Source organism: Pangasianodon hypophthalmus, chromosome 29 (assembly GCF_027358585.1).
Source record: "Pangasianodon hypophthalmus isolate fPanHyp1 chromosome 29, fPanHyp1.pri, whole genome shotgun sequence".
NCBI lineage: Eukaryota > Metazoa > Chordata > Actinopteri > Siluriformes > Pangasiidae > Pangasianodon > Pangasianodon hypophthalmus.
In genome coordinates this window covers 8,755,175-8,779,116 of record NC_069738.1, presented here as the reverse complement: position 1 = coordinate 8,779,116, position 23,942 = coordinate 8,755,175, and the positions used below count along the sequence as shown (strand labels likewise).

The 23,942-nt window shown below is 37.6% G+C and overlaps 1 protein-coding gene across 3 annotated transcripts in view; it reads right to left on the bottom strand.

Moving 5' to 3' along the window:
• Positions 1-23,123, bottom strand: part of phf14 (PHD finger protein 14) — a 99,869-nt gene extending 76,746 nt beyond the window's left edge. For all 3 annotated transcript variants that reach the window (XM_053231397.1, XM_026942370.3, XM_053231398.1), the window contains exons 1-4: positions 23,001-23,123; positions 22,237-22,387; positions 18,871-19,553; positions 16,443-16,584 (exon numbers count right to left, since the gene is read on the bottom strand). In XM_053231397.1, coding sequence (XP_053087372.1) covers positions 16,443-16,584; positions 18,871-19,553; positions 22,237-22,354 — 943 coding nt within the window. In that variant the 5' untranslated portion in view covers positions 22,355-22,387; positions 23,001-23,123. The remainder of the gene's footprint in view (positions 1-16,442; positions 16,585-18,870; positions 19,554-22,236; positions 22,388-23,000) is intronic.
• Between the last annotated feature and the right edge of the window lie 819 nt (positions 23,124-23,942).

The window sequence follows — 23,942 nt, the reverse complement described above, 5'->3', positions numbered from 1 at the left end:
ATGTTAAGAGCAAAAATGACTTTTCTTAACAGATTGCAAAATCCTTCCAAATATTCAAGAATGTTGCATCATTTTGTTTTCTGTATCTGTGCAGAGAAGACACAAGTTTCATAAGAATAAAACCCTGCAGCATCGCCTGCCTACTTCCACATTCTCACCACTGTACAGAATTACTGGCACTCCGGAAAACTGAGTAAATAAAAAATCACTGTATAAAATATACACACAATATAACTGTATAAACTAAACACAAACTCCAAAAAAATAGCACATTAGACAGACAGATAGATGGATGGATGGATGGATGGATGGATGGATGGATGGATGGAGGGATGGATGGATGAACAGGTGAACGCACAGAAAGAAAGAAAGAAAGAAAGAAAGAAAGAAAGAAAGGCATGATTCTTGGCATCTCAGTAATTACACAAAATAAATGAAAGTGTCAAAACTGTCAGATAGATAAATAGCTAGTTATATTAGAAATACACAATATAACTATAATCACAAACAAAAATATAACACGATGGGTAGCTAGATAGATAGATAGATAGATAGATAGATATGCACGTAAAATTGTGCATATTCTCCTGTAACTATCACCGCCGTTGCCATTTCCTGTTTCTATGGGGTATTAATAGGTGGTTGCACACGTGAAAAATCCGCAATCCACCACCATGGGGAAAACCAAAGTGTGTTCAATACAGAAAAGCCTGATGGTTGTTGGCATATACAAGTCAGGTAATGGATATAAAACAAATACATAAAATACATGGTTAAAAATACAGAATGATAAAAAGTAGTTTATTAATTTAAAAAGTCTGGTGTAGTTGAAAATGTGCCAGGAAAAGGAACACATGAGGATAATGTCACAAAGTAGGAAAAGAACCTAGAGATCTCAGAACAAGGTATCTGGAAGAGTTTAAAGAAGTCCCTTCTGACAGCAATAAACAAAATGCAGTGCTGGAACTTTACCAAGTGTCATCGGAGCTACATTTGGATCAGATGAAACCACACTAATCAAAGCAAACATTCTGGCCATGAACACCATCTGCACATTTGGCGACAAAGAAAAGTGGTGGGTCATTGACGTTTTGGGGCTATTGTGAGCTAAGAGTCCAAAGGCCCTTGTAAAGATGAATGGAATCATGAATTTTAGCCCAAATACTGCCAGGAGGTTAAAGGCATGGCTCTAACAATATAATTACCACAAAAATGAATCCAAATGCAGAAATGGTTGAGACACAAAAGTATTGTTTTCAACAATCATCTCAGTCCTAGTGTGCATGATATTCTGCAAGTGTCTCCAGGTCAGTGCTATCATTTCTCTTCAGGGAAAGCTTCACCAAATATTTATTGTGGAGGTGCTGAAAATAGTGGAACCAATGTTTTCCAGAAAAAAAAATGCTACTACTACTTAGAAAAGCTCTTCATGTTTGAAAGAAAAAAAAAAGGAAAAAAAAACACTCACGTTGTTCCAATAAGCTCAAAATCGTGTTAACTTTCACATTAATAATTTTAAATATTTGACTGTATGTTTACCCACAAGCCACTGGATCAAATAGGCAAAATTATTGAAGTGAAAAACTAAGGCCAAGCCAATAAATGCCTTCTACAATGTTGTCTTCTTAATTTGCCAGAGCTGGAAAAACAATTATTGAGCTGGTCAGGTTACCATGGCACCTATTAAACTCGGAAAACGTGTTCCATGCTACAAATGCGGACAGCAATCAGCCCCTTTCCACCGTTTCAGAGATAACATTTTTGCTCCTAATTTCACAAAGTTGCTTCTGGGTAGCGGAGACAGGAGCTGCGGGAATAGCAAATCTGAATGCTTATAACATGACGACTGAATGTGACCACAGAAGCTGTGTTTAGCCTATTGTGTATGATTTCAGCCATTTTTTAAGATTATTTGTCACACTGTTCCAGATGAATCCCCAAAAAATTTTGGCCAAATTATATAATAGGCTATGCAATAAGGGGTTCTCTACGTCAGATTATACAATGAAGATCCTCTAACGATAGACCTGTGTACTACGTATTGCTTACATCATCAATCAGCTTGAAAATGGACTTACATAAACAAAAACAAGGCCATTGTTATGTCTCGAAAAAGGCGAAGAAGAGGGGTTTGGAGTCGTTCATACACTATATGGCCATAAGTTTTTGGACACCTGACCATCGCACCCATATGTGGTTCTTCCGCAAACTATTGCCACAATGTTGGAAGCACAGAATTGTATAGAATGTCTTTCTCTGCTGTAGAATTACAATTTCCCTTCAAAGAAACTAAGGGCTCAAACCTGTTCCCTGACAGTGACCCTATGCAAGTGAGGTCTATGAAGATATGGTTTGCCAAGGTTGGAGTGGAAGATCTGAAGTGTCCTGCACTGAGCCCTGACCTCAACCCCACTGAACACCTTTGGGATGAATTGGAATGGCAAATGCACACCAGGCCTCCTCACCCGACATCAGACATTAGTGTCTAACCTCACTAATGCTCTTGTGACTGAATGGACACAAATTGCCACAGCCACACTCCAAAATCTAGTGGAAAGCCTTCCCAGAAGAGTGGAGATTAATATAACAGCAAAGGGGGACTAAATCTGGAATGAGATGTTCAAAAAGCACATATGGATGTGATGGTCAGGTGTCTACAAACTCTTAACCATATAGTGTAGCTCGGTAAAAGAGGACATCATGGAGTGTCCATTCTTCAAATTGACCCTGAGGTAATGAGGATATTTTTCTTTTTTTTTTTTTTTTAATATTCGCATGCATGGTAGCTTAGCAACTTGCTGTTCGAGGCGTCAGTCATGTCCTATGCATTTACATGAGTGTCAGTATTTTAAATGACAAACATTTCATTTCGCATTTCAAGTTCCACATCATCCTATTCTGTCTTCCTATTGGTGGCTTTTAAACGAATGTCATAACAGTAAAAATGTTTACACTGCCAGAAATTTGTTGTTTGCCATCTTTGGTAACAATGGCACTAAATCGGCCACCTGAACACGTCCCGTCATATCTTCTAAGGCCAACGACCTGAACTCGCAACCAAAGAATTCTTTCACAATGTCTGTGAGAGCAAAACTGGGCCAAAATTCATTTCTTCATTGAACCTGGTTTAAGTGTAGTGGAAATTCAGAGAGATTTAAAAAAAAATTGATGGAAAAATTCCAGGGATGAAATTCCAGGTGAAGATTCCATCAATATAGGAATAGGACATAGTACTCTTAGAATCCAACGTTACTTAAATAGTGCATTCATAAAAATGCTGATTGATAGATTGATTGATTGATTGATATGGACATACATACCAGGTAGCTACAAGTTTCATAGTTTCCTATGAAATATTTAAACAGCTGAACATCCAGGATGGCGATTCCAGGAACACCAGAATTTGATGCTCCTAGAATACATGTCTTCATTGAATCAGGTCAATAAGACTCATTTCAGAAAGGCATTAAAGGAATGCTGCTGGCAAGATTTAGTCTTCATACTGATTAGGCTTTGAACCATGGTGCTGGTTTTAACTGACTTACCCATTGAGCAAATCTGTGATGTTCCCTTTTGAACTGGGATAAGCCACAGGTCACTGGCTAATATGAGCTAAGCTTGGAGGAAAAGTGATGACTACGGGATAGCTTCGTAATCCCTGGAGTTGAGATTAGCCTTGCTGGAAATGACAGGCTTGGCAGGGTGTTGGCCAAATCAGGCGAATGATTTTGAGGGTATCAAGATTGAATGGGGGAAACGGTTCAGAGTCGGGTGATAGAGTTGCACACAGTGGGTTGGTGTGTGTTTGGGTGTGTGATAACAGGGACCAGAAACGTGTTTTCAATAACTAACGTCATCAAAAGAAGAGTCATTTTATGTCCACAATTTACTTGTCAAATCATTTTATCCAAAGAAAAGTAAAGCAGAACACAATCCCTATGACAATGATCATAGTGGTGTGGAATAAAACACTGCAACACACACTGTTAAAGGGAAAATAAAAAGATGGAGTGATGTGATGCGTCCATAAAACGAAACGAGTTACTGTTATCATTGTTAACATTGATTAGTTTCCAATAACAGCATGTCCCAATGTGTTTCACTGCTCTTATACCATAGCAATTTGCCAACAATTACAGTTTTTTTTAAAAATTAAAGAATGACATAATTTTTCAGTTTATTGTTACGTTTAATGTTCAGGAACATCTGCAACAAAAGTTAACACTAACACTTACTATGTTATAACAGCTATAAATAATTGTTCCACAAACTCTCTTGAAGTTAATAAGTCAATTTTTGGTAAAACTTCAAACTTAAAAATTGAGGTTTGTGTGCACTTAACTGCTATTTTCTCCTCATCCAAGCTAGTTTAAAAAGCTACACTTATCAGCGAAACATAATCGTGCAACTGTCTGTTTATATGTCAGGTTTACTGATTTCGCCTTTAACTGTTTGCTATGAAACTGACGCCACACTGCAGCTACACTCGTATTAAACTTATAGGAACACGAGCTACAAAAGAGGCTAAGTAAACAGCAAAGAAGTCACTTCAGTTTCTGTAGTCGGGGTAAAGAAGCTGTTGATGTCACCTGTTCCAAATATAGACCCGTTGGGTCAAAGCAGCTAGAAGAAAACAGCAGAAAAATTCAATTAAGCTAATAATAATGAAAATGCAATATGCTGATGGTGGCTTTATGCACAAAGTGTTGATCCAATGATGAGGCTACAGTATATATATATATATATATATATATATATATATATATATATATATATGTATACACACACACACACACACACACACACACACACATCTATACACATACATATGTGTGTATGTATGTATGTATGTATGTATGTATACACACACACACACACACGTGTATATATATATATATATATATATATATATATATATATATATATATATACACACACAGTATCTTAAAATATATATATATTTTAAATTAATTTTTAAAAGAACAGACTTGGAAAATAGCATTACATTACAAAACTACTGCATTGTGGAAGAACTGTTTATTGCGAATATTAATATTTAATAATAAATTAAATCATTTAATGAACACTGGATTTTGTTATGTTTTTTCCGCTGTTTTATAAAAACAGTGAAGCGACTCAAGGGCATGCATAACAATAATTTTAAGCGGGTTTAAGGCACTCCGCTTTGGAACACCATCACCCGTGCTTTATTATAACTCAGTTAAAACTTGTTAATCAAGGACTACATAACAGATGAGGCCTCAGAAATCATTAACACACTACAATATCCGAAAGATGTCATTCTTTCAATGCTGTCTTGCCCTACAATCAGACAACCTTCACCCAAGCTCAGCTCACGAGTTCCTATTCGAGCGCTTTAGCCTTATTAACAAAGCCACATGGACAAATATCAGAATGAAGTGGGGGATGAGTGAGTGCACCAACACGGCCAATTAGAACTGATGGACTTGCTTCCTTCCGAGCCAGATGGGGGGAGTGGAGGGAAAAATTAGATGAGCTTAGGAGGGAACACAAATGGTAGCTGTCTTTTGTCTGAATTAGCAGCACTGAATCAAAGCTCAATAAAAAGACAAAGGGGCGATCCTTTTAACACAGACGCTCAGGCTCTCTCCAAAATAATCCAATCATTTTCATAACCAGCAGTCCATGGAAGAAATGATTTCCTCATTAGAAGGGAAGGAGGGGGGGAAAAAAGAAAGAGCGACCTAACAAAAACATACAACGTGCATACAACATTTTTAATTTTCAGCTTAATTCTTCAAGATTGTCCTTGTAAGAATGTCCTTGTAAGGAAACACAGAAGTAACAGAGGATTAATGTGCTTTGAAATAGGGGAGAAAAAGCTTTCTGCTCATTTTTCTTTAAAGAGTTTAACCCACAGACACTTGAACTAAATGCAAGGGTCCACCTGAAAAAACAAAATGAAAATCAGCGGTAACATCCATTAGCTATACTGTGACCATGAGACCATCAAAAAAAAAAAAATAAAAAATAAAAAAAAAAAACAATTCGATGAAAGAACCATTTGCTGGTTTTCTGAGAAATGGCAGCACACACAGGCAAAAACAAGTTTAATCCTATAAAAAAGGGCTATGTTCATAATGAATAAAATCTATGAAATCCTTTCACACGAGTGAGCCAGACACATTGGAATGGATTCAAGCACGTGTTAAGAACATTCATTTACGACTGTCCTCGAACATTATTAACAACATGTCAGGCTTCAAGAGGGTTTTCAAGGAAGCACACATTTAGTACCTTTCGTAAATGGAATTTTTCAAAAGAATGTATAATTTCAATTTCAACACATCTTAAAGTATGTTTAGCATACCGGATAAAAGAACCAAGGAAGTACTCTTAAGAGCCTATTATACTGTGTGTGTGTGCGTGTGTGCATGTATTTATATATCTATATATATATATATATATATATATATATATACATATATATATACACATACATACATATATATATATATATATATATATATATATATATATATATATATATATATATAGATATATAGATATAGATATATATAGATATATATAGATAGATATTTATTATTATTTTTTTTTTTTTTTTTAGTACAGCAGAGTGAAGCGAAACCTTTGCACCTTTAATCTTAGGTCCGTCACAATTACTACATAATCACATAATTGTAATTATTTTAGATCTGGATTAATTGAGCTCATTGAAGCTGTTAGATTCCACAACTACAGTTTCATGTAAATATATGCCACCAGTAAACATGACATCCATTCTCGATTTGTTTTTATAATCAAATCACTGCACCATCATCATCAATTTTATTCATTTTCTCAGTCACTAGTCTAATATGTTATAGTTTCTATAGCAACAGGTCATTCCCATGGACGCGCCACAAAATCTATGTAAAAGCATTGAAAATGTAATAAACAGTCCGAGATATATTTTCCGTTAAGTTTTCCGACACTGCAAAGGCTTCAGGGAAATAGAATGTTACATGTTTCCTTTGTTATTTAACAAAGAAAATGCATAATTGTTGATCGTTTCTGTAAGGAGGCGTTCTTTTAACTTTTATGGAAGGAGTCTCCAGTGTCAGCGTTGTGTAACGGTCAATAAGGAAAGTCTTCAGGACAGTACACTTCACACGTTCTGGTTTCTTGGAAACATGTCAAGGTGTGTGTGTGTGTTTTTTCTAATTAACTTTAAGAGAGAGAAAAAAAGAGAGGCTGGTGAGGGAATGACCATTTATAGCTGCTATAATATAAGTGATAATAGGAATTAACTTGTTTTGTGAATGTCATGACATGACATGAAAATGTAACTATAAATTGGTCCACTGTATCCTTCTTTCATTAATATAAAAACTAATTGTTGGCAAATTGATGTGGTATAAGAAAAATAAAACACTTCTGCTCATGCTGTATAGGAAAATAATCAACGTCAGGGTGGTAACAGTAACTCCACTTCACGTCGAGCCGCATCACACGATTATTTGCCCTGAAGAGTTTAATTCCTGATGTAGTATGTTGGTGTATTTCAGCAGCAGGATATATCAGTCGAATATACATCATAACAAACTAGAGTATAGTCCAAAGAAAAGACAATTACATACTAAATCTCAACTAACTGACAAAATTTCACACCCTAGTCAATCTAACCTCAAATCTGTAAACTTTGAAATGACTTTATTCTACACTTATTTACTATTACTAAGCAAAAAAAATTCTATTAATGACTGCAAGAAGAGACTCCATTATCAAGTATTATTGTGCTAAAGATGTGAAAGTTTCAATCAAGTGTTAGCTGAAATGTCTCCAGAATTCTCTGTGGACAATTTTATTTATTTATTTTTTTCAAAATTCACATTCAGGCAAGTAAACAATCTAAATTAATTGTGCATGTTTTGGGGAAATAATTAACTTTACGGTCCAGAACTCATTAAGGTCTCTGTGAAATCAATACCAGCAGCATGTTAATTGGTGTTCCAATGAGTGTAAGGACGTTAATGGACAATGTGATGGTGTTTATTAGGGTGCGGTTTTAATAGCCTCACACATGAAGTTATTAGAACAACAGAAAGACATCAACGGGAAAAAAATAAACTGTTTGGTGGGAGACAAGCAAGAGGCTTCATTTGTTTGAGCAGTCTAGATCACATACATTTCAGCGTTTGCTAATTAAAAACTTTGCAGTGGCTGGGTGCTAGTTCTTGGAATCACGGCTCCAACGTCAGTGCTACTTTTTTCCTCCCAGACGTTTGAAGAGGCTGTCTGAGGCTGCAAAGCTTTGCAATCAAGCAGTGAAGACACTTGCATGCACCTAAAGATGCAGACAATCAATGCCTGCCCATTATCACCCCTGCCACAATTTATTTTTCTCCTTTTTTTCTATCCCAGGAACATTTTCAAAGCATTGCTGCACCCTAAATTACCGTAAATGACTATCCAAATTTTAGTGAACCTGAGAACAGCACACTTTTTCAGAAACCTGCTCTGTGAGAAATAAGAAACGTGCAGATTCTCTGGTCTAGGAATGTGAATTACTCTTTGAAAATATTATATGAAATAATATGAAAGGAAAATAATCAACAACAAAAATGATATAAGGTTATCTTCCTGTAACAGCACATCCTGAAGTCTTTTATTCTTTTTATACCAGCGCAATGTGCCAACAATTATAATTTTTACTTCATTAAAGAGAGACACATTGTACTTTTTATCCATTTATACTTAATTTAATGTTTAAAGTCTGTGAAAAAAGTTTGCTCCTGTTATCACTTACATTATAGCAGCTATACAATCATTCCCTCACCAGCTTCTCTTTCTTTCTCACTTGAAGTTAATAAGACAACAAAAAAACACAGCTTTTCATGGTACCAGAAAAGCCTCTGTTCCATGTTGGAAAGCATATAATTACAAATTTACCTCTAACTTTTACTGACACTGACACTGGAGACTCCTTCCACAAAAGCTAAAAAAACATCCCTTCACAGAAGACTTCACCATCTCCTCAAACATGTTTTAAAATCTGTTTATGGAAAGGATTCACCATAGAAGTCCTTGTTTACGCTCTTACTATAGAAACAACAACATATTACAACGAGCTCATTTTTATACAAAGGCTGACCTGACCTGACCTAACCTAATACCTTCTGACCAATCAGATTCAAGAATTCAACAACGCTGCGATATAAACAGGACTTTTCATGACCTCAGTGTTGTTCCATTTGGGAGGTATCTGTATAAGTAGACAATATTTCTGGGCATCTTGAGATAAAGTTTGTCCCAATCAGAAGCAAATATAAATGCACCTCTATTCTTATGTAGCTTATCTTCAGAACTCAGGATCACATGTATCCTTCTGAGCGACAGTAATTGTTCTGAGGTTCTTTTTGGATAAGAGTCTTGTGAAATATCCTTAGAGTTAAGGTTTGCAGACTGCCCTGAGTTATGCCCATAGTTGAAATTTGCTAGCTCACATAACATGGTGTGGCAAGGCAGTGCAAGTTTTAGCAAGCAACAATATGTTTAGCAAGTTTGCACTACGAAATGAGCTAAAATGATTCACGTAATACTTGCTATGCCACACAGCACTGGGGGTTGCATAGACTTGTCGCTTAAGAAAAACCTCCCAGATCCTGCTGTAGATCCAAGGAAGGCTGCTCACTGAGCTATACGGAGGATTCTGTTGATGCGCATGAGCTTCCATGCTGCGCGTGCTCAGTTCCAGAATTAATCATTTCAGCTGAGCTGTCTACTCAATGAATTTTAAGAATTGGTTTGTCCTTAAATAGTGTAATATGATACATAAATTCGTTTATTATTTATTTTTGTCCTTAATAATGTAATAATGCCTTGTAGTCTGTGTACAGCTGTTAATTAAAGCGCAGTTTGACACGTCCTTTGCTTTGTTGTTTAACAGCATTTAACTGCACTAAGAAAATAACCTAAAAATAGAGACGGCTTGAATCAGTTTTTGCTTTAGCTAAGGAAAAGGCTACTTTTTGAATTTCTGGATGACTAGTAAAAAGTTATTTCTTAAAACATTGCTCATACAACATGACATGAATACTGACTATTATCATGATACGAAAATGAAACACTGGCAAATTCTCACACCATAAAGAAACTCATAGGACAGCATTAAGTGATGCACTAATAATTGCTATTCAAGTGGGATATGTGTATTCGTGTATGTGTGCATAGCCCCTCTGTACCAGCTGCAGAAACAAAATGGCTGACTGACTCTGTGTATACGCATCGTAAAAAACTACTACGTGCAAACCTGCCTTCCTTAATGGGTCACCTTTTCAGACCAGTGCTTAGGGCTTGGGTGAGTGTGTATAAGTGTGTGTTAGACAGAGACAGAGACTTGAACTGGTAGCAGCATGGCACAGCTGGCACAAGAAGGTGGCAGGCATCTGGCATGTGGAGAGAGTTTCTGGAGCAAAACAGCTGTCCCCTCTGGGTGATGCTCCTAATATCGCGTTCCACCTGACGCACAAGGCTGGAATATTCTATTTTCTTTAAAAGCAGGTGAAGACTTCCAAGCCGAATCATAGTACGCCAGAGATATTCAAATAAATGCCGACAATCTCATGATCAAGCTTAAGTGGCAAATGCATGGGTGTTGTTTCATCATGTAAGAGGCAAAAACAGACAGTCTTGAGTAGTAGAGAAGTAGATAAGAAGTGGCCTTGAGTGCCATTTCCCCAAACTGCAATTCCAACACTGGCTGTACGCCACTCAGCCACCCTCAGGCCTGTTCTTCTGGAAACGAACCACCTCTCAGACTTACACAGAGAGAAAAAGCACAATGTCAATGCCGTCTAATCTTTCTTTCAATTCTCTTCACATTTCAGGGCATTTATAAGCTTGTAAGACATACACACACAGGAAGTGTGTCTATGAATCAGAGTGTGTGTGGCTTCGAAGGCTGACTCTGCAACACTGCGCTTGGCCCATCAAAGGACCCTGACTGTTTCAAGGTCATCCCCTGATTCACCACTGCAGGGATATGAAATAGCTCCTTATAGCAAGCTGACACTGAAGAAGAAGTGTGTGTGTGTGTGTGTGTGTGTGTGTGTGTGTGTGTGTGTGTGTGTGTGGGGTGTGTGTGTGCTCAGCTTGTGAGCCATGGTTCTTCTCTGTCATGACTGAACATCATTTCTTCTGCTTGCATCACCAAAATGGCAGAAGCAGCAACTGTGATGCTATGATTATAAATGATTCATTTCCACATCCACAAAGTTGCAGTGCAAACACTGAACCAGCGTCCAGTTGCACCAGTAGAACTCAAGCTCTATCGCAGAACCTAAATGGACATTAAGTTTGAGTTTACACACTACTAAAAAATTGATGGTTCCACCAAGCAGCTTGAAACATACAGCTACCCTCTGGACATTAACTAGTTCTGGCAACTTTTTAGACTACTTTAGCTACTTTAGTTACAAATCTAGTGACTTTCTGAGCAGACATTACTGAATATCCTGCACTCGATACGGCTCTCCAGCTCACATCACAGCTGCTGGTTATATGGGTTGAGAGAGCAGGTTCAGTCGACTCACCACCAGTGTGTAAAGCCTGACTAAGCTGTACTTGCGCACTTGAGCCTATGTTCCCAATGACCAATCACTGATCACCACTGTTTCTAATGACCAATCACTGATCACCACTGTTCCTAATCACCAATCACCACTGTTCCTAATAAACAATAATTAATCACCACTGTTCCCAGAGACTGATCACCACTGTTCCTAATGACTAATCACTGATCAACACTGTTCCTAATGAACAATAACTAATCACCACTGTTCCCATAGACTGATCAACACTGTTCCTAATGACTAATCACTGATCACCACTGTTCCCAGAGACTGATCAACACTGTTCCCAATGACTAATCACTTATCACCACTGTTCCCAATGACCAGTCACTGACCACCATTGTTCCTAATGACCAATCACTGATCACCACTGTTCCTAATGACTAATCACTGATCAACACTGTTCCTAATGAACAATAACTAATCACCACTGTTCCCATAGACTGATCAACACTGTTCCCAATGACCAGTCACTGACAACCATTGTTCCTAATGACCAATCACTGATCACCACTGTTCCCAATGACCAATCACTGATCACCAGTATTACTACCAACCAACCACTGATCATCACTGCGCCCAATGACCAATTAGTGATCACCACTGTTCCTAATGACCAATCACTGAACACAGTTGATCCCAACAACCATTCACTGACCAGGATTATTTGTCCCACTCGCATACTGTTCTTTGTGTTAAACTCTCTTTTTGGCGATATTTACAAATGATAAAAGCAATAAACTATTTCCATCTTGGTTAAGTTATCACTAACTAATAACTATAACTAATCACTACCATTTCTTATATAGTTAGTTTTCAGTGTCATCAGGCTTCTTCTTTCCATAAGAAACATTCTATTCTGATAACACTCTTTTAATAAAATTCTATTCTAAAGGTCTTTGGAAAATCTTCTTTCTTCATGTAACATGTTCTGATATGAAAATAATCATGACGATTCAATGAATGTGCAAATTAGTTCATGATTCATTACGTGACTTCCAGCAACTGTAATTCTGTTCAATGTGTGTAGAGTAAAAAGTACATAATTACCATCTATAATGCATTTTGTTAGGAATATAATGACTTCTTTATATGGAAATATTTTTGTGGTCTGTGATCACTGGACAGAGGCACCTTGCTGAAATACACTGTAATGGCACATAACTATAAGGGTTCACAGGATAAAATACAATAGCCTATTGTTACAAGCTCTTAAAAGGTGTAATATATCAAATTATGATTATCAGTTAGGCACAAAATATTGAACATTTTACCCTAATTATAATACTGCACTTTATTCTGCCATTCAGCGTATTGAAATGATTAAATATGCAGACTCTTCATTATTTTTCCTTGCTATGTGTCATTAATAAAATGTCAACGTTGCACAAGAACTCAAGCGCATAAAGTGTCAATACTGTACAAGTAGGAAATTGAGTCACTACTTTATTGTAAAGCACAGTTTACTTGGATTTTGTTGATGACTACCTCAAGAGAAAGATAATTAAGTAAATGCCACACTGAAAATATTTTCTAACTAACATTATGTAAAAATGTCTATGTCGCCCATCCATGAATCCCAGTAACCTGTCGAAATTTTAAGTCAAGAGAGGGTGTAAGTAGATTGTTGCTGTTCCTCTTTTGGCTGCTCCTGTTAGGGGTTGCCACAGCGGATCATTGGTCTGCGTATTTGATTTGGCACAGTTTTTATGCTGGATGCCCTTCCTGACGTAACCTTCCCCAATTTTATCCGGGCTTGGGACCAGCACTGCGAGCGCACTGTCGCACTGGGGTTGGTTCCCTGGCTGGGAATCGAACCCGGGCCACAGCGGTGAGATCGCTGTGGCATAAGCACTAGTCCTACAGGGACTTTGGTTTAAGTAGATTACAGTTTTGATTTAAATGTCAAAAATGTGTTTGATTTAAATCGTCACTGTACAATTTTTTTGAAAATACGGCACAAAATTTGCCATAATTTGCCAATCACCCACCTTTACGTTCTGGTGAGAGGAATCTCAGAGCCACAATTTGGCATAGTTCAACTGCTACTGCTCAAAAGAATATTGGTAAATGCCTGACATGGATGGATGGATGGATGGATGGATGGATGGATGGATAGATAAATAGATGGATGGATGCCGTACTTTATTGATCCCTGAGGGAAATTGTTTTGTTGCAGAAGTACAATAAACAGAAATTACAAGGACAAAGACAATGCACAATGAACACACATTACAGCACCCATCTTTAGTAAACTAATTATGTAAGAATATAATCAGGAAGAATCCTGAACACACGCTTGTCATTTATTCAAAGAAATCTGTTTCTCTCATCCTTTCTCATGTTTTCTCTTCATTGAGTCGAAAGCTCTTCTTAATTCTCTGTAGAAAAGACTCCACTTTTTTAAGCCTTATTGTTGTGGGCTCTCTGTGAGGGCTACCTAGAGTCAGTCAGGCATCAGCAAATAAAGTGGATAATAAATTAATAAATAAATAAATAAATAAATGACAAAAGAGTAATTGGAAATTAGCGGCGTCACCCTGATGCAGCAGGGCATGGCCGGCGTTAACTAGGCCTGTCTGAAAGTGAAGGCGGCAGCTAGAGGACGATTTAAAGAGTAATTGATTTTGTTTCCAATAACTCACAGACACAATGAGCTAATAATGCAGGAGGATGAAGTTCCACAGAGTGCAGCTCTTGAAAGGACCAAAGCAGACTACAGAAGAATTCTTGCTTGAGGATGAGGAAAAATATTAAAAAGATTTCTTTTATGTTGTCAGTGTGATATAAAAAATACTGGTTAAAGAAAGATGAAGTAAATTTAAATCAGTCCAAATTCTACACATATATATATATATATATATATATATATATATATATATATATATATATATATATATACACATACATACACACAAACACACACACACACACACACACAATCCGGTTGTCTTTAATATTAAAACCAATGACAAGCGAAGTCAATAACATTGATTATTTCATTACATTGGCACCTGTCAAGGGGTAGAATATACTAGACAGCAAGTGAACAGTCAGTTCTTGAAGTTGATGTGTTGGAAGCAGGAAAAATGGGCAAGTGTAAGGATCTGAGTGACTCTGACAAGAGCCAGATTGTGATGGCTAGACGACTGGGTCAGAGCATCTCCAAAACAGCTGCTCTTTTGGGATGTCCCCAGTATGCGGTGGTTACTACCTACCAAAAGTGGTCCAAGGAAGGGCAACCAATGAACCAGCGACAGGGTCATGGGTGCCCAAGGGTCACTGATGCACATGGGGAGCGAAAGCTAGCCTGTCTGGTCCGATCCCACAGAAGAGCTAGAGCTAGAAAAGTGTCAGAACACACAGCTTATTGCGTAGCCGCAGACCATTCAGAGTGCTCATGCTGACCCCGTCCACTGCCGAAAGCACCTACAATGGACACGTGAGCATCAGAACTGGAATATGGAGCAATGGAAGAAGGCGGTCTGCTCTGATGAATAACATTTTCTTTAACTTCGAGGAGAAGTCCGGGTGCATGGGGGAAGAGATGGCACCAGCCGGCGGAGGCAGTGTGATGCTCTATGCAATGTTCTGCTGGGAAACCTTGGGTCCTGGCATTCATGTGGTTGTTACTTTGACACGTACCACTTACCTAAACATTGTTGCAGACCAAGTACACCCCTTCATGGCAACGGTATTCCCTAATGGCAGTGGCCTCTTTCAGCAGGATAATGAGCCCTGCCACACTGCAAAAATTGTTCAGGAATGGTTTGAGGAACATGCCAAAGAGTTCAAGGTGTTGTCTAGGCCTTCAAATTCCCCAGATCTCAATCCGATCGAGCATCTGTAGGATGTTCTGGACAAACAAATCAGATCCAGGGAGGCCCCACCTCACAACTTACAGGGCTTAAAGGATCTGCTGCTAACGTCCAACAGGTCGACGGGTCAGAGCTGTTTTGGCAGCACAAGCAGGACCTACACTATATTAGGCATGTGGTTTTAATGGTATGGCTGATCGTTATATATATATATATATATATATATATATATATATATATATATATATATACATACACACACACACACACACATACACACACACTATACTATACCGATGAGCCATAACTTTACACATTTACACAGTAGTAGCTGAAGAACATTTTCTAGGTAAATTTTTCGCTAGTATATAGAAGTCCAAAAGATCTTATCTTTTTTTTTTTTTAAATCAACTTCAGGCTAGATGTTACCCGATGTGTAATTTAAGACTTAATTTGCAGTAATCGTACAAAGTACATAAAATATTTCAGATACACAGGAATATGCTCTATTTAAGTTTTCTACAGAAAAAATACTAACCAGATTTTTTTTTTTTCAGTGAACTTGTGATTAAATATAAAAAAAAAACACTTAGATATTGTGTACCTCGGAATATTTACAGGCTGTCTGTAGGGAGAAAGCTTAGACATTCTACTTTTTCTTTCTGGATCATAATAAATAGTTCGTAAGAAATATTAGTAAGACTTTCGAGGATTTCTTTGGCCTCATGCAATCTGATACTAATTTCTGGCAACAATCCTTCCATCCAAATATCTTAATATTAAAACAGCAAAACTTTATACCCATGTGCACACTATTTAAGCCATTATTGGGCTGATGTGAATAATGGTTCGTAACATGTAACACTGAATACTTACTCAAAACGTACAGGCCTCTATGGATTATGTGATTATGTGTTATCATTCATACTACATTAAGTAAGTAAGTAAGTAATTTTCTTCTGTAGTAGATTAAGACTTTTAGACTTTGTTTGAAAGTGTGTGTGTTGACCTTCATGCACAGTCACGCCGCAGTTGTCGCACTGGATGATCTCGTCCGTGTCCTCGCTGTTGTCTCCCAGACAGACGCAGCAGATCAGAATGTGCTCCATCCGCTGCGAGGTCCACACCTGAGCTCGCTCCACCAAAGAGTCCTGTGAACAACATGCAGAAAAATCAGGATCTGGGTTTTCCGCATTTTAGAAACCTACTCTACAAGAAATCAAACAAGAGTCCACACCGTTTAGTACAACAACCAGTCTTTCCACTAGGCATGTGCTAATAACTGACCAATCCCAATGCTGGTTCACTCTAGACTACTGTTACTTCTGAAAAATGGAGGCAGGATTTCATGAGGAAGACAACTGTTACAATGTATAATAGAGAAGTAGTTCTCTCAAAGTGGTGTCCAGAACTCCACATGAAGCACAGCCAAGGATTTTTATTATTCTGTTACAGGAAATCACAATCCACCATTATCAACGTTATTATATTTATTGCGTTTATATATTATATATATATATATTTATATATTGAGTTCTTACGGTTATCAGGTTTGACTAGTTACATGAATTCAACTGGGTTTAATCCAAACCTCAATAAATCAAAAAAAAAAAAAAAAGCAGCCTGTAAATAATGTCAACTTGGGCCTAATGTGTTCTGTTGTTGGAAAGTTCAAGAACAAAAAAGATTCCAGGACTCCAAAAAAAAAAAAAAAAAAAAAAAAAAAAAAAGGCAGAATGAGCCTATTATTTAATTCATAAAATAAATCTGTGTTGAAGAGGTCCATAAAATGTATTTTATAGTTGACTGCAAAAAGTTCAAGAAGCCCCATAACAGGGGATCAGGAACTGTTTCAGGGAGAAGTAAGGTCTTCAGTATGCTTTAGAGGGAAAACCAATAACCATTTCCAAGTAGCTGATGAAAGCATGGAAACATTTGTTGCTAAGCAGGGATTGGCTAAAAAAAATAAAAGAGTTGGGATTTGTCATTTGGTTAGGCGACCCACTGGAACATACGGCGTTGCCATTGATGCATGAAAGCCGCTTCATAAATGAAAACTGATTCTACCACAGAGCAGCTGAAGTCTCGCTTCTGATTGGTCAGACGGTGTAGATTCATTTTCTATAACAAAAGTTCTGACAGTAGCACCATGCGGTAACTCAAATCACAGGTTTATATTATTAATGCCCTGCTTTTAATACGGATTTGTTTCTATCATAAGAGCTTACAAAGGGACTTATCTGGTGGACGCGCCACATCAAGCGGATTAAAAACGTAAAAAAGTGTAATCATCGGTATGGTGACGTTTTCTGTGAGGAGACGATTAGTTTAGCATTTACTTTTTAAAGGAGTCTGCATTGTCGGTGCTTTATAACAGTCAAAGGTAAAGCTGTTCCTTTAAGATTCCAGCAACAGGATGGAGGAGTTTGTGTTTTCCAGTTTCTCATAAGGTTGAAAATCCTTTCTTTTTGTATTATTAATTTCACGAGAGAAAAATTACGCTAGTGAGGGAATGACTGTTTATAGCTGTTATAACAGGAAGTAACTTGTTTTGAACACATTCCAAAGTATTCCAATACATGTAGGAACAAATGGATAAAAAAATTGTTAGCGTTGTATAACAGGAATAAAACAGTGAAAATAACAATCACCAACTCATGGATGATTATTTTCCTATAACAGCACACCCCGTCATGTTTTTTTTTCATTACTCATTATTATTATTATAATTATTAGTGTTCATAAAGTTAGAGAGATCTGAGAGCTCGTTCATTTGATACACATCCACCAGTAAAACCAGTGAAGTCCATATTCCCTCTTTCACGCTGATCTAGGATAAGCGTCCCACTCAGACACCACTCCTGAACCTCTGTACTGAAATAACAGACTGATCTCAGATTAGATGGGAAGAAAAAAAAAAGCTAGTGGCAATCTTTCATTGTAATTTCCCCTGAGAGATAGATAGATTCGTCAATTTTATATATTGACTTCAAATTTCTGGCTAAGTCAGTTATCAGAAAGACCTTATGCTCTTTCGAAAAGTTCAATCTGATACTACAAAAGCCACTGATTGTATTATCTGACTGTATGATTTGTTCAGAACTCATATGCACATTCATTTGGATGCACTGCAAATTGTATCTGTGCCCTTTAAAAACTGAGATCTTGTTTTACTACAGAAAACAGAGTGCAACTTTCAGACTAACTAACCAACAAGAACGAGTTTTAGGTGTCTTTAGTGACTGGACGTGTTCCAATCCAACAATTTAGGGCCTAAGAGAACTTTTGTGCCATGAAATTTCACCACGTAAGATCTCTGAAGGTGTAAAATCACTATTGAAGGATACGATGCTTAACTGCTTAGCGTTCATTTCAGCGATCATTCCCAACCTTTCAATAAAAGAACAGATGTGATGACCTGGCAGATCATCTCTCACCTCATTTCCCTTTCCTTGAGACGTGCTGTGGCTGTCGTTGGTCTCCTCCTCATCAAACGCTCCGGTGTTCTTACTTGCTTTCTTCTTCGATTTTTTAACCGTCGCTTCACTGTCGCTACTGCTGCTGCTCTCGACATCGTCGTCCTCGTTGTCCTCGTCATTGTTGTCATCGTCGTCGTCGTCGTCGTCATCGTCGTCGTCGTCGTCTTCCTCCGCACTGCCTTCATCCCCTTCCTCGCCCTCGCTCCCTCCTTTCTCCTTCCCGGCAGCTTTGTTTTTCTTCTTTCCCGACGTGGGCCTCCAGTCGTTGTCGTCCTCGCTGTCGTAATCGTCCATTTCGTTCAGCTGCTCCATTGTGGTGAAGTCCAGCATGGGGCGGTTCCTCCGAAGGTTCCACTTTTTAGGGCTTTCCTCGACCACGCTGCTCCCGTTGGGCTCCGTGTCTGAGGTCTTTTCGGCTTTCTTGCGATTTTTAGAGACTGTTTCTTTTTTGCTGCTTTCCTCAGAGGAAGGCTGGTCTTTGGCTTTATCTTCTTCTTGCACATCTACTTTAATCTCTTTGGTCTCGTCATCATCGATGCCCTCTTCGTCAGGAGATACAACAGCATCCGAGTCACTGTCCGCACCTCCGATGCTGTCTTTGGAGCCCTCATCATCGCTGCCGTTCCCTGTGCCCTCTGACCCTGACGAACATGAAGGAACAGAGAACTTTGCTTGAAGACAGATAAAAATCATTACTGTGGTCAAATGTAGCTAGCCAACATAATGCTGTCAATATAGCTAGTGTTGTCGATGTATCATATGTAGCAAAGCTAGAGTTGGTTAGCTAGCTACCTAATGCTGTTAGTCAGTTCGCTCTTAGATACCAGAGTTAACCTTTTTTTTTTTTAAACTATTTTTATTTTTAACTAATCAGAGAGGCTTATGTGAGAACACTGTAAACCAACATTTAATATTGACACACAGGTTGACTGAATTACAAGGAAAATATATTTTAATCATCAGACTTTTGTAAAACTGCTGCAAATCTAGATTTTTTTTAAGCCATCATTTGAGATTATGCCTAAAAGAGTAAAAACAATGAATTCAGTCTTGACTGTCTGTTTACTCAAGAGTGTTTGCCAATTCAACCCATCAGAACAAGTCCATGCAGCGTGAACTCTTCGAGTTGCGGAGATCAGTGTTAGGATCTCATTATCAGCTGACATGTTCCTCCACCTTCGCTGACACAGTCCTCAGGAGACAGCAAACTCTCCACCAGCCATCCATCACAGCAAAACAAAGTGATAGCTATAGCAGTTGCCTCATACACGATGTGTTTATTTATAAACAAGGTAGTGAAGACTAGCTAGCCAATGTTGCTGAATTTGTTGGTAGATCTGGTCACAATTTAGACCCCTTTAGTGACTTTATTTTAACAAGAGCCTAGTGACAAACCTAGTGCCATTTTGGGCAGATGTTAGCGAGCGTCTTGCACTCACACGGCTCTCCAGCTCACATCCCAGCTGCTGGTTATGTGAGTTGAGAGAGCAGGTTTGGTCGACTCACCACCAGTGTGTAAAGCCTGACTGAGTTTCGCTTGCACAAGCCAATGTACCATGTACCAATCATCCAATCACTGACCACCATTTTTCCAAATGACCAATCACTCATCACCATTGTTGCCAAAGGCCAATCACTGATCACTATTGTTCGCATCAACCACTCACTGATCACTATTGTTCCTATCAACCAATCATTGATCACTATTGTTGCCAATGACCAATGACTGACCATCACTGTTCCCATCAACCAATCACTGATCACCATTGTTCTCATCAACTAATTACTGATCACTATTGTTGCCATCAACCAATGACTGATCACTATTGTTGCCAATGACCAATCACCCACCCACACACATCTTTATTCTTAATTCTCCCTTCTTGGAGATATTTACAAGTAATAAAATATACATCTGTAACTATTTCCTTCATGTCTCTTTCCTGACTAATCACTACCACTGCATTCTTGACAGACATTACAGTATTTTGTAAATACGTAAACAGATTGTGTTTGTGGTGCCAAAACGAAATTCAACTACTTTCTATAAGACATTAATATTATTATAATATCATAATATTATATATTATATTATTTTCTATTCTGTTAAAACTCTATTCTATTCCATGATAAGTGTCTACAGAAAATCTTCGTTCCTTATTGTAACACGGTTTGATATGAAAATGATCGTGACTCTTCAATAAATATGCAAATTAAATTATGACATCATTAGGTGACCTGTAGCGACTTTCTGAGCATGCATCACTGCAACACTGTAGCTATGAAAAAATATAGGTTATATTAACATAAAGGTTCAGTCTTTTCCACTCCATACATTAACTATCCCAGCTAAGTTAAAAATAATGTAAAAACAAACAAACAAACACAAAGCAGACATAGCTTGTCGGAGATAGAAAGACGTAGATATAGGATAAGGTAGCTCATGCGCTGATGTTAATGCGCAGTAAATCTTCCTTTACTGGAAAATCTTCAGAACAGAGGATGTTGTGCTTTCTGGCTTCTCAGTAATATAACAAGCTTTTAACTTCAAGAGAGAGCAAAAAAGAGAGGCTGATGAGGGATCGACTGTTTGTAGCTGTTACAGCAGAAGTGATTCCACAACATTAAATGGAACTATAACCACTGTGTCAGTTTTATCTGCAAATGTGTCAAATTGCTGTGGTATAAGAGGAACGAAACACTGCAGAACTTGCTGTTATTGGAAAATAATCAACGTCAGGGTGCAAACAGTAACTCCACTTTGTGTCGGGGTCACATCACACCAATCAGAAATTGATTACTTTCCTATAAGCTCACATATTCAATTTCTGCTGCTACAAAATATTTATTATATACAGTATATAGTCTTTATACTCTCTACCCGGCTGCTACTGCTTATGTTTACAGTTACAGCAACTTATATTGTTACTCTTTTGCACTAGTGTCATCTGATTCACTTTCTACTAGAACTGTGTACTAGTCAGCGCTGCACTGTAACTTCCATTGTCTTGTTTTGGAAGTTTTGTACTGTCTTGTGCTGGCTGCACATGTGTGCACTGTGCACTGTATGGACATATATGTAGTCTACTGTAGTTCTGTGTTTGTTTTATGTAGCACCATGGTCCTGGAGGAGACATTGAAGAGAACATTGTTTCGTTTCGCTGTGTACTAACAGGTTGAAATGACAATAAAAGCCACTTGACTTGACATCCTGAAATGTTTTATTTATTGCCTCAGTGCCTTGTATTGTATAAAAGAAGTCATGACAGGAATCTAACCGTTGAATCAGAATAAAATAGTTCGATTTTAAAAGGCATTGATTACCCGAGGCATCTGCATCTCCCACTTCAAAATCGCTGTCATCCGAGCTGTCATAGTCCAGGACATCTAGAAGAGAGGCAGCCAGGGGCTTCACCTGCCTGCGCTTGGAGGCTCGATCCATTGGGGACAGACTGGGACTGAGATTTCGCAATAACTGGGGAAAGAAGAAGTGGAACAGCCATCAGGAGCACTATTATACCACAGAGATCAGAGCAGATCCTTCAGCCAGGCATGTCACTACTATTTAATCCATACAGATATTGTGTGGCATCATGCATCATATGTCCTGTAACTTTGTACACTAGTCTGATTCTGTATATTTGTTACTGAAGCAGTGTTATACTGCAGTTACTTCCGGGATTAATCATGGCTATGTATAAAGAGCTATTCAGAAGTAGGGCATGCATGAGCATGATCATGATCATGAATGGTTACCTGGCTAATGTTTAGCTAGTTAGCATAAGATAAAATGAAACAAAATATTTGGTTTAAAACATTTTTAAAAAAAAAAAACGAATATAACTTGACACTTTATGGCGCGAGCCAGAAGAATGACCAGGTTTTCTATCTAATTTCATACAACCGCATTAGCTCCAGTGCCAGTTAGCAACAGCTAGCATTAGCATCATGGAAGCCTGTAAAAGACGCACGGAATCTCCTCATTCTCTGCTATCTTACAAAACCATTTATTTACATATGTTTCTACTTAAAGCATGCATGACAAAACTGCTCGCGAATCATCAACCACGACCAAAAACATCACCTACTTTATTTTGTAGCTTGGACAATAGTAGGCTACAATGGACACTTTTTCAAATGATGCGTACAACGCGACAAGTTTGTGCTTACGTAGTGAACATGAGGCGGGGTTTCAGACCCACACAAACGCCAGTCACTGCGATTTGTGCTTACGTTCACTGCAGAAGGCGGGGCTTAGAATCTCTACCAACGCTCGCAGCATCCTTTTGTGTTTTCGTAAAGCACAGGGGGTGGGACTTCGGAACCATAGCAACGCTCATAGCGTCATTCTGGCTATGGGATGTAGTAGTGATTAGACTACTGAATGTAAGGAATAATGAAAAAAAGAAGAAGAAATACAGTGCAAGTTTATTAGGCTATTATTTTTTTAAGTAATTGTAAACATGATACATGAAACAAAGAACTAATAAAGTTGTTTGAATCTTGAATCTTTGAATCTTTGAATATGTGTGTGTATATATATATATATATATATATATATATATATATATATATATATATATATATATGTGTGTGTGTGTGTGTGTGTGTGTATGTATATGTGTGTGTGCATAAAATATGCAAATATTCGTTTAAAAATATATTTTTTTTAAAAAATGATTTAAAAAAAGGAAGATAAGATAAAAAAAAAAAGATAAAAACAGGTAAAAGATTTTTTTAAGTTTTTTTATTAGGATGGACTGCATACAAACCATGAAACACACAAAAAAGAGAAGAAAAGAAAAGAAAAAAGAAACTTTATTAGTCTACTAATTACTGTACTGATTTAACTGGTAATCAAATGTAAAGCATAATTATAAATTAATCATTATATTAAATAGTTATTACATCATTAAAATAATATTTAATAGCCATTAATTCAAAAGTTAAATATAAAAAATTATACATGATACTTCCAAAAAAAGAAATGTTGACATAGTGTGCATTTGTGTATTAAAATACTAACATTT